We start from the raw sequence: 12,022 nt of genomic DNA, 5'->3' as shown, positions 1-12,022 counted from the left end.
GACCCCTGAAATTATTCATTGCAAGTCACATTGATCAGTTTGTACCCTGCACTTATACAGTAGGCTTTCATTGCCAAACTTGACAAACTGTATATTTTCATTGCTCGTGTTTACAGTTTTTTGTCCCTATTTTCCATTTTTTTGCCACTTTTTATCAATTTTTGCTGCTTTTAGACCATGTTTGCTACTTCTTTTTGCCATATTTTACCCCTTTTTGGTACTTCATCCCATTTTTGCCCCTTTTCACTAGTTTTTGCCTTTTTTGCTATTTGCAATTTTTCCCCCCTTTTTGCAATTTTTGTCACTTTTCACCCATTTAAGCTGCCTTTTACTGTTAAATACCACTTAGTTTTCCATATTTTTGCCACTCTTTGCTACTTTTAGCCAATTTTAGTCCCTTTTTACACATTTTTTTGCCATGTTTTTGCCATTTTTGCCACCTGTAACTCATGATGTTGTCACTTCTTACCCATTTTTACCATTGCGTGCTTATTTTGCCCCTTTCACCCATTTTTATGCCACATCTTTGCTGTTTTTTTGACCATTTTTGCCAGTTTTAACTTATTTTTGCACCACATTTTCACCACAAAGATCGTGGCTCATGCATAGGTATTTTTCAACAATTTGGCTCTTTTGTTGAGCAGAGTTGAGTCACACTGATCTATGGTATGTAATACATATCAAAAAAGTCACATTCTATGGTTGGCTTCACAGTAGCAGAGTCGGGGTGCTGAACTGACCTATCTGCAGTCCAGGCCTTCCACCAATAGAAAACATTGGAGCATCATAACATAAAAAATCAGGCAAAGATGACCCAGGACTGTTGAGCCGCAAGAATGGGGCAACATTCCTCATTTACAGACTGTTTTTAAAAGAAGAGAGCATGCTACATAGTTCGAAACATGGCCTTGTACTGACTTTTTTGAGATTTGTTGCTGCCATCAAATTCAAAATGAGCTAATAGCTTTCATGTTCTATTGTAAATAAGATATGGGTTTATGATGTTTGACAATCATTGCATTCTGTTTTTATTTTTTTCATTTTACAGTGTCCCAACTTTTTTGGAATTGGGATTGTATTAGTCTCATATTACTTAATATTTAAATAGTAAAACCTTCATATAAAATCCATGTTTTCAACCAGATAAACCTTGATATCATGACTCCTTTTGACCTGCAAATCACTAAATCACTGTTTACTTCCTGTACACAAACATCCAACTCCTATTTTTGTTCTTTCTAATGTTTTCAGACCCTCTGATGTTTGAATTCCTTCAATCATTTTGACTCTTACTCATTAGTTAAAATGTAGATTATATTTAATGAGATTGCATCTTATTGCAGGTTAAAGAAAAACAACAGCAAAGCAAAAGGAATCTGGTAGTGAAACCTGTGGAGATACTGCGAAGTCCATGCAGATGGAGATATTACGAGGTTGGTAGTGAATATATCCTGTACATATTATATACATTAAAATTATTACTGCAGCCATAACAAGTAAAAACACAGGTAGTCCTTCATTTACTCGTGTCCATGTCTCTGTTTTTATCACAAATCTGAAAAGTCTTTTGATTATTTTTCATCCATTTTCATATATTTTTAAGCTTTCTGTGTCCAAATGCCATATTCATGCACATGCTGTGTTCCAGAGGTGCCAAAAGAGTTAAAAAGTCCAACTTCCAGCTGAAAAATCTGCAACATTATGCTCTTTTAAAGATGAAATTTGATGTGAGAAAATTAATGATTTAGGACGTTATAACACCAAACACATGTAGCATCCATTAACGCCAGTTAACATCTGGAAATGTAACAGCGGCTTTGACCACTTTTCTCAAGTCTTCTGACAGCAAAGATGTCCGTCCTCTCCTCACCCTTCATCATACCATCGTCTCCGAGCCTGACCCTTTCCCGGTGAAGAAGTCCCAGAAGTTGGACACCGTGGTCGGTTTGTTCTCCTCCTGCGGCGTCTGTCTCACCCAGATGCTGCTCTCTGTCGAGCCGCTCAGACTGGAGCAGCTGCCGCTCCCATTTCCGCCCAACGTGAAGCTGAGCGCGTGCCCCAGAGGGCCCCTGCGGTCCGGGGGGTCTGTGTCCTGACAGTGGACCCTGGCGGAGGAGGAGGGCTGGGCCAGGCTGAGGAGGTTGTGGTGGGAGTGGAACTGGCGCATGTGGCGGATGGATTTACCCGGAGGAACATCACCTGGAGGAATGACAGAGGAAACATTTATTCTTTTAATCTTAACGTAGAAAAAAACTAATGAAAAACCCTTCATAAGGGTTTAATACACTGGAAAGTACTAGAACAGAAATGTTTTATGTAAAGTCTGTCTTTCAGATCAGGTCAGGTCGGATATGGGAACATATACCGTCATGCCAACTTTGGTCCTGTCCTGTTCTTGCCTCCTGATGGCCATCGTCCATTCCTGTGCTAGGCTAGTACCTCATCTCTCAAGGTATCCTCCCCACTGCCCCCTCCACACTGCACGTAGTTGCCCCTGGCATATAGGCCAGCCCAGATGCACCAGGTATGGATCAGACCCAGCTGACCATTCTAATCCCCCCCTTCTGAGCACTTCAGCATGAGGAACACAGTCTTACCAGCGATACCCAAAAATGCTCCGAAGGGAAGTCGTCACTAAAGGGTCCAGCTGGCATCTCTGGCCACCAGTCAGCATCTGGGCCTCATGATATTAAGACCAGGAGGACCAAGGACTGAAGGACTCTGACTTTCGTCTCAGATAGCTGGAATGCCACACTGTCTTGCTCAGCAAACCCATTGCTTCATTCGCGAGTCAAAGTCTACGGTTGATCTCAGCTTTGCAGTCAGCGGATCAATGGATTACACTGCCAATGAAGATGAGCTGCTCTACAACTTCCATGCTCTCAGACCAGATGGCAGCATCCAAGGCATCCCCAAATGCCTGGATCTTTGTTTTGGTCTATAGGGAGACGTGCATTCCCAACATTTCAGCCTCTTTACTCAGCAAGTTAAGAGCCCCAACAAGGACATCTGTAATCTCCTTGGCATGACTGAAAACATGCACAATTTGAACTGTGACTAGTTCCATCGTAAGGTTTAATGTGGACTTAACACCACAATTTAAGATGTACCTTGTGCATACTTGACTCTACTTGACTTGGAAGTTCTCAGTGGACCTGCACCATTACCAGAAGCGACTCTCATGTTACAGGAACAGGAAGAATAAAAGGGATTCATCACAAGTAAGGAGCATAAAACAGGAAAAGCAGGAATTGGCTACATCAACAAAGAGGCAGTTCCCACTTCCTTATGGAGCAGTCTTATACAGGTGCCACAGCATTACATTGTATCATGTCATATGACACGCCTTCATTCTTGCCCCTAGCACACCTCGTGCTTTCAGGCAGACTTGGTTCTGGTTCTGGTTCTGTTATGGAGTGCCAGGACCTTGGTTCAATCTGGCAAACCAGCCTGTGTTCACACCAGTTTAAGTGGAACCAGCAGGAGGATGTGATGGACATGCAACACATCTAGCTCCACTGTTGCCCAGGTCTTTCTTACTGTCCCGGTATTCCTTCTTCAGTTTCTTGAGTTTATTAACTATTTGGTCTGGCGTTCGGGTGAACCCAGCCTTCACCATCTCTTCCACGAGTTCGGCATATTACCCACTCTTCTTTTTACTACTCTCCAGCTTCACCAGATCGCAACCAAACATGTTTTCTCCTCAGCAGACCACTTTTTCTGCTTGTTATCAGCAGTGTTAATTTGGCAGCTATTTTTAATTTTAGTCATAGTTTTAGTCTCTTAATGAAATGCTTTTTATGTCTAGTCACATTTTAGTCATTTCTATCCTTTTAGTCTTAGTCTAGTTTTAGTCGACAAAAACTCAAAACATTTTAGTCTAGTTTTAGTCCTCAAAACGTTACTTTTTGTCCAAGCATTTTTTTTCTTGCCTAAATCTGGTACTAAATCATGGTAGTGTTGTTTTTGCACTCTGCCAAACCCGAGGTCCCTACTTTCTACAGCTGAGAGACAGAGTAGCCACAGCTGAATTGTATTTTTGAATGTCCAGCAAAAACTATGTTACATTTTAGTCTAGTTTTGGGCATCTTGATGAAAACTAAACTTAGTTTTTGTCTGTTTTAGTCATCACAGATCTATTTTTGTTAGTTTTTTTAGTCTAGTTTTTGTCATGGAAAAAGAGGCTGTCGACATACATTTTTAGTCATAGTTTTAGTCGACGAAATTAACAATGGTTGTCAGAACCTAGAATATGACACCCCCACTGATCGTGGCACAGTTCGCAAGGAAGAATAAACCGTCTTTTTGCTTCTGGCTGCAGGTTGTGAAGCTTTTTTTCAGTTTGAACACACCAAACACACACATTGAAATTAAGTTTGGTAAAAAAAAAAACAAAAAGCTGCAGTAGCTCACCGGTGGCTAAGCCCTCCCAATTTTTCTACACTTCAAATGAAGGATGGTGCAAAATTTCTTCTTCTGTGCTCTCAAACAGAGCTGCTACCTGGCAACGGAGATGTAGCACTTCCCCTGACAACACAGCTGTGCTGCTTTGTTGATAAATGCCAACCGATAGCAGAGTAACCCAATCAGGCCAAACCCAACCCATACACAGGAATGCAAAGAAGCACATTTCGAAAGATAGGTCAGAAATAAACAGAATAACCCGCACTGGGAGTAGAGGATTGGTGTAAATTTGCCACGTTGCCTCATCTCCAGGTACGCCTGGCCACGCTGGTATGGGTTTGTGCATTGAAAATAACGGGGGGTGATGATTTTGATGCATGTCGGACAGCACCAGCATCTTTCCACGGCTAAAATAAACAAGTTGTGTCTGTCACAGTGGCTTCCTCATAACAGCCATGTAGAGTAGTAGTCATTTTTAATAAATAGAAACTCCTCAGTGCACAGTCTACTGTAGCTTCAATGTAGTTTGTTGTTCCCAAAGTCTAACCTGAGCTGGTAAAAAAAACTCCTAAGCTTTCTGCGCGTTTATTTGATTTTAATTGTAAAGCTAAGTCAGCCTGAATGTTTTGGACAATAACTTTGATTTTTTAAAATCCAATTTATTTTATTTTATTTCTTTTAAATAAATTGAGGTGCTGCTATAGGCCATATCTCACCTGAAATAAAGTATTTAATCATGGCAATTCTGGCTTAAAGATGACACAAAATAAATAAATAAAAGTCAAATTTAGATCTTGGATATGTTTTTCCCCCAAATAAACTCTTTCACGTTGTTTGTAAATAACAGAAAGAGTCACAAATAATGTTTAAAATAATTAAGACATCCAAACTGAAACATATATCTGAATAATTTTCTTCAACTTCCCACCTGTCCCCACTAGGTGGTGCTATAGCTGCATTTATGCCTTCAGCTCACTGTGCTTTAAAAAAGTAAACAAATGGGGCCCTGGATCGGCCAATCAGTTTTTACACATCTATAAAAATTGATAGTATAAAACTATAAAATTTGTTTTATTTTAAACCCAGTCATTACTGCCACTGGAGAGATGGGTTAAGTTTAGGTTTAAGGCTAACCTTAACCTAACTTTCACCCTGGCCACTGCATTAATGTTGTCTTAACTCACAGTCTGAGGGCTTTCCCCTCCTTTTTTAGGCTATTTTATTGGCATATTTTACAGCCTACTGTGGCCTCAATTTCTACTAAAGTTGTCAAATGTGAACCAACTTTTAGCTCCTCAGATCTCCATAAAATAAATCCTGTATTAAGGAGAAAGCAGCCCTGAATCATGCAGAACAATCTGCCATAGAACCACGGTGTTCATACCGTATCTGTGTTCCGATCTCTTCCTGTTCTGGTTCAGTTTGAGCACGTTCAGAAACACCTCGCTGGTCAGGCTGCCCTCGCCGCCGTTCCCGTCTGGAGGGAAAAGTGGTGATGGAGGCTCCAGAGGAGACAGACTCCCACTAGACGCTCCCACAGAGTCCAGAGACGCCCCTGTGTCCCGCCGGCCTCCTGTCTCGCTGCTGCTCTCTACTGTCAGATGACTGCCACTGCAAAGACACAGACAGTCAATGGTCAACACTTTTTAAACTTCATATGGGGAAATCAGAGTGGTTCCCATGGTTACCTGAGTTTCCTCCGCAGCAGGTAGTCGATGATATCGGGGTCAGTCTGGATCAGACTCATCAGGACTTCCTGCTGCAGCTCTGCAGAGACCTGCAGAATCACACAGAGGAAAGGGCTTCACTAACTGATGCATCAAGAGATTTTAATTCCTTTTCAAAAGCTTTAGGTTAAAAGTTGTATATGTCAGTCTAAAGTGGAGCTGATTCACACCGTGAAGAGCCTCTTGTAGTTCTGTATGAGCACCAGAGTCACGCTGATGATCGCTGTGCTGTCCTCGATCCCGATGGCGTGAGGGTTGATGTCTCCTCCTCTCTCTCTCTGCAGCAGGTTGGGACCGAAGATCACAGCCAGGTTTGCCGACGTCATCTTGTTCCCACAAATCTGACGAATGCATCGATATTGGGTTATTGATATCTCTGCAGAAGCACTTTGGGTTTTTCTTTTTGTACCACGATGCGGTAATATGGGGTTTAATGGTACCCAGATGCAAGCATACTGGGATTATCTATATACTGATGCCTCAATATTGGAGTTATTTTTACCCTGCTACTACAGTTTTAGGGGTCTGTTTAGCTAGATATGATGATATTAGGATTTATTGCACCTAAGTATAGAGATACTGGGTTTAAATGTACAACCCCAATTCCAAAAATGTTGGGGCACTGTGCAAAATATAGATAAAAACATAAAAAAGTGTCCCAACTTTTTTGGAATTGCTTTTGTACTGTCATTGGGTTTATTGGTACCTGGATGTTTGTATGCTGGGGTTATTTGTACCTCGATTTGACATTAATGGGATTCATACCTCCTCATCATTGGTCCCGATGCTGTCCTGGGCGTAGCTCTGCACCGTGTGCAGCAGGCTGAGGAGGCGCAGCAGGGTGTCACAATTACAGGGAGGGAGCAGGTAGAGGAGGTGCTGCAGGTACTGAAGCTGGTCTGCTCCCCTCAGCACTGCAGTGTGGACAGAGAGGATGACTTAGTCTGATAAAAACTGATATTTGTTATGTTAGTTTGCGTGTTAATGTGTGTGTGTGCTTACAGTTGGCGTGCAGAAAGGCGGGGTAGAGCTCCCGGGGCAGCAGAGGATCCGGCATATCTCTCAGGAACTCTTTGAGTAACGCAGCCACATCGTGGACACTTTGCTCCTCGTCCAGCTGCACGTCCACGCCCATGTCAAAGTCCTCCATCAGCTGAGGAGCACAAGCACACCCAGATGACTCAGAAGGAACAGACAAAATGTTAAATCACATAGAAAATATGGACTCACAGAGGTCAAACAGCAGTCACTTTTCCCAAAAGACAAGATTTCTCAAAAACAGGATGTCACACATCATCAGTTTTTCACTCCAACATTATTTTTATACTCAGAAGTCGAGTCTAGGGTGACATAACACACGGGACAGTAAATCAAGGGAGGATTCACTAAATGTCATGACCCGGGACTGAACCCTTAATGCTTTCTAATACTGTTAGCATGATTGATAAAAAGAAATTTAAACAGAGCATAAAAACGAAGCATGGAGGAATTCTGACTTCATGATTAGTTAAAGATTGAGTTAAATGAAGGATATTTGCTGCCATTTATGCTGAAAAAAATACTTCAAATCTGGATTTGTATGTTTGAAGCACAGTTTTAGATCAAATTAACATCAGGTTTTGGAGAAAAAAACACCTAAAATTAAAGTGCTAATATGTTTGACATAATTCTTACCTGTCTAACTCTCTTCTTTGAGCTTCCAACACGGAAAATCCCCACAGTCTGAAGGCCTATAGGGACACAAAGTAAAGCAGAAATAATCATTATGTATCCTGCTACGCTGCATTTAAATACACCCTAAGGAATGAGTCCTGATTTTTAGGACCTGAGCCCCAAAACGGCATGACAGCCCTACAGGTATGCAAGGAACTATTGTTATTTTGTCAAAGAATTTCCTTATATGTAGGTTTTAACATGGTCTAAAACCCAACAATATCTGCAAAAATTCAAACGTGGTAGAAAATTTACATTTGATAGTGTTTTTATGTGGATGTGCCACAATTGGTTCCACAGCACCCCCCTAAAATGCAGCCCCTCTGATGGGTTTGACCTACATGCATGAAAATTTATAGGCATATTTATAATGTCAAAACCTTCAAAAAAGTCCATTATGGTCATGCTGTTAAGTGTACAGGAAGGCAGCTGTTATGAGTTGATTGTTAAATTTGGGTGATTTTTGTTGTTTGACATGGTCCACATTTTAACAAACTCCTCCCAGGGGATTCAACTGATTCACTCCAGATTTTTTCAGGTCTTTGTAGACATGTTGATGTTTAAAACTGATTAAAGGCTTGAGTTTTCATTGAAGGATGTGGCCACAGCAGGAGGTTAAAGATGGACGTTTTTTTGGCAATGTGCCAAAAACAAGATTTAACTCTGAAGTGTATGTTAGAGGATATTTATATATATAATATATAATTATATATAATTATATATATAATTATATATATAAGTTGCCAATACTATTAATTTGGGAGACCATCCTCCAAACTATATTTAAAATCAAGAAAAGGAGACTTGAGTCTTTATACAGCACTCTCATACATCATACAGACTGAAAGTGGTGTAATACTTTGACCTATAAAGCACCTCTAGTTTTCAAATTTATATAGAAAAACAAAAATTTTGAGTGATCTGATGACTAGATTCAAGCCCCCATAAAGTAAAGCCCCTCAGGTGGATTTGGCCTATATGCATTAAAAATTTACCATGTCCACACCTACAAAAAGTCTATAGTCGCCATGTTGAAAAGTGTACAGGAAGTAAGCTATTATGGGGGGTTATATCTGATTCACTTCAGATTTTTTCAGCTCATTTTAGACATGTTGATGATTAAAATTTATCAAAATCTTGAGTTTCCATCATAAGATCTAGTCGTGGCTGTGAGTCAAAGTTGAATGTCTTTTTCGCAGTGTGCCAAAAAAAGTATATATTGGAGGACTCATTCTCTGACAATGCTGATGGCATTGATTTGGGAAAATATCTTCCAAAATTGTATTACAAATTGAGAAAAAGAGACCAATGTCTTCATACAGTACTCCAATTTAAGCGATACAGACTTAAAGTTGTGTTATACTTTGACATTTAAAGCACCACTGATACTCAAATATAAATAGAAAACCACAGTCTTTCTAGCACACTTAAAATATAGCACCTCAGAGTGGTTTGACCTACATGCATGAAGTTTTATATGCATAATTATTGTGTCAACATTTTGAAAAAGTCTGTTATGATCATGCTGAAAAGTTTACAGGAAGTCAGCTATAATGAATTTTTTGCCAAGTGGCAGGGTCTACATTTTAACAAACTCTTCCTATGGGGTTCATCTGATTAACTCCAGATTTTTTCAGCTCATTGTAGACATGTTGAAGATTGAAATTTATCAGAATCTTGAGTTTTCACTGAGGGACATAGCCGTGGCTGGGGGTCAAAGATGGACTGTTTTTTGGCAGTGTGCCAGAAAAAGAAGTCAGCGTAACTCTGAAGTGCTGTTTTGAATTATTACCAAACTTCACGAGTGTGATATGATTCTTATTGTGAAAACATGTATATTTGAACATGTTAATTTTGATACAGTACCACTGCTGATAACAGGAAGTGACTTCTGTATTACAATTCTAAATTCCAACAAGGTTTAACATATCTCCCTAAAAAATGGTCCGGAACATCCTAACATCTTTGCTGTACTAACTTCTCCACATGCAACTTTATTTTTATCTTTACTCTGATAGTTAAATTTTCAACCTTAGGTTAATAGAGTTTTGTTTTATTCCTTAGGGACTCCAAGTGGCACAGTATGTGATTTACAGCCTGCGTCTCACCGTGAGTCTCGATGTAACTGCAGCACCTCTCCACCACACGGGGCACCTGTCTGTAGATGGGGTTCAGGCTGAGTTTGGTCTGCGTCCTCCCCTCTGACGATCCACCTGCTGACTTCTTCAGCTCCAGCTCTGCTGGGTGAGAGAGCTGCAGCGCCTCCAGAAGGCGAGACTGAGACTCTACAAGGTCAGAGATGGAGTCCACAGAGAGACCACCCTGCAGGAGTGTGAATAGAAGGGTACTTTTTTAATATTATTAGGGCCCGAGCACCAAGTGGTGCAAGGAACTAATTGCATTTGCTAGGATTATTTTACTTAAACATTTGCAGTCATTGCATGGACTTTTGAGACCTTTAACATTTCTGAATTCGCAGGAAACTTTGCACGTACATCCGGTCTCATGAAAATTTTGATATTTTTTTGGGTCTCCAACATGAAAATTCAGAAAGTTCAGTTTTCAAAGTTAAAGCCCCCTCCTTTGACTTTGTTGTAGATTCATCAAATTTTGTGTGCAGGTGCGGCTTGGGGAGATCTACTAAAAAGCCTCATGGGCCTACACTCTATCGCCAACAGGAAATCTGCCATTTTGAATCAATATGCAAAAAAGGGGCCGTTTTTAGCCTTTTCCAGGGGTCATATCTGGATTAACTCCACTGAGGGATTTCATCTGATCCACTTGTACTTCGGCACAGAGCTACATGAGACATGGCTGATGAAAAGTTATTCGGGGTTTTCTCATTAGTCGAAAGGTGTGGCCATGGCGAGCCCTCAAATTTGCATATTTCTTTGGTAAACAGGAAGTAGTTCATAACTCAGCTGTGCATTGTCCAAGTGGACTCATATTGCTCAGGAATATTGATGGTCATGGCCTGCATCCATCCATATAGTCAGATTTTTGACAGATCAAAGCGCCACCTAGTGGTGACAGGAAATGTCAAGGTTTATGGTACAAGCCACAGTTTAAAAACTATCCAAGATATCCACTTCAAATTTGTGTCAGGAAGGACTAAAGAAGTGGATTTAGCTTTGTGAAAAATAAAATTGACTTTTAGTCAGAGGGCGTGGCCTCGGCGGGGCCACAAAGTCAAGAGTCACCATTTTGTCTTGCCAAAAATGTTTAAACATTCATAACTCTTGTATACATGGTCATGTCTGAGACAAATTTCATGTGCTTGATAACAGTCCAGGCCAGAACACATCCATACTTGAAATTTTGAAAAATTGTACAGCGCCACCCTCTGGAAGTAGAATTATCTAGTGTTTACAAAACTTGTAAAGCCATGAAACTTACCAGAAAAACACCCAGTAGCAAAACAAGATGATTGATCAGATGATTGTCGGTGGGTATGGCTTTTTGGCTCAGTAACGCCCCCTACAGTAATTTGAAAATTCAGCCCCTGCAGCAGGATTATCAGAGGATTTTGAAAATTCTTGAGCTTATACACTATTTTAAGTTCTACAAAAAAGCCTTCAGATCCATGCAGTAAAACAAACAGGAAGTCCGCCCTTTTTATTTTTGTGGTCAAAAAGCAGCACATTTAGCATAATTATCACTACAGCCATTCTTACACAAAAACTATCCTCTGAGAACAGAATCCCTTTTCTTCTCTTTTTTTAAGGTTTGCTGTTTAAATGTCAATCAGATCCACTAATGTGCCTGAAACTGCTGTAGTATGCATGCCAGGCCAGTAGTTGGCAGTGTGACTGACAATGAAACACATGCATGCAGACCTTTCCTTCCTCCTGGTGGTGTCATCAGGCAAACATGGCTGACACACAAATGTTTGTGTGGACAGGTAAAGTCGGGTTGCTTCCTAGTGACAGTCAACCACAAAATGAATAGATATTTAAAAAATGGGAACATATGAACGTTGGCAGGAAGTGAGCAGCACAAACAAACAGCACATTTTTGTGTTGGCTGTGCAGCACCAGGCCAAGATCAAGTCTCTGATGGACTACATGCAGAACATGGAGCAGAAGAAGAGACAGCTGGAGGACACTCTGACCGAGGTCGCTAAGCTGCAGGCTCACAGTTGGCACATTTATATCAACCACTGAAACATCTTAGCTCAA

General features: G+C 40.6%; 1 protein-coding gene across 3 annotated transcripts in view; it reads right to left on the bottom strand.

The window, feature by feature from the left end:
• Positions 1 to 480: 480 nt before the first annotated feature.
• arhgap36 (Rho GTPase activating protein 36) overlaps positions 481 to 12,022 on the bottom strand; it is a 125,961-nt gene continuing 114,419 nt past the window's right edge. For 2 of the 3 annotated variants that reach the window (XM_041779679.1, XM_041779680.1), the window contains 8 exons: positions 9,953 to 10,166; positions 7,806 to 7,861; positions 7,134 to 7,284; positions 6,897 to 7,045; positions 6,302 to 6,472; positions 6,093 to 6,181; positions 5,789 to 6,015; positions 481 to 2,199 (listed from right to left, as the gene is read on the bottom strand). In XM_041779679.1, the coding sequence (XP_041635613.1) occupies positions 1,877 to 2,199; positions 5,789 to 6,015; positions 6,093 to 6,181; positions 6,302 to 6,472; positions 6,897 to 7,045; positions 7,134 to 7,284; positions 7,806 to 7,861; positions 9,953 to 10,166 (1,380 nt within the window). In that variant the 3' untranslated portion in view covers positions 481 to 1,876. The remainder of the gene's footprint in view (positions 2,200 to 5,788; positions 6,016 to 6,092; positions 6,182 to 6,301; positions 6,473 to 6,896; positions 7,046 to 7,133; positions 7,285 to 7,805; positions 7,862 to 9,952; positions 10,167 to 12,022) is intronic. The other variant, XM_041779681.1, reaches the window with a different exon arrangement.

This window comes from Cheilinus undulatus, linkage group 22 (assembly GCF_018320785.1).
Source record: "Cheilinus undulatus linkage group 22, ASM1832078v1, whole genome shotgun sequence".
Classification (NCBI taxonomy): domain Eukaryota; kingdom Metazoa; phylum Chordata; class Actinopteri; order Labriformes; family Labridae; genus Cheilinus; species Cheilinus undulatus.
The sequence above is the reverse complement of the archived record's forward strand: the minus strand, read 5'-3'. Positions and strand labels throughout refer to the sequence as shown.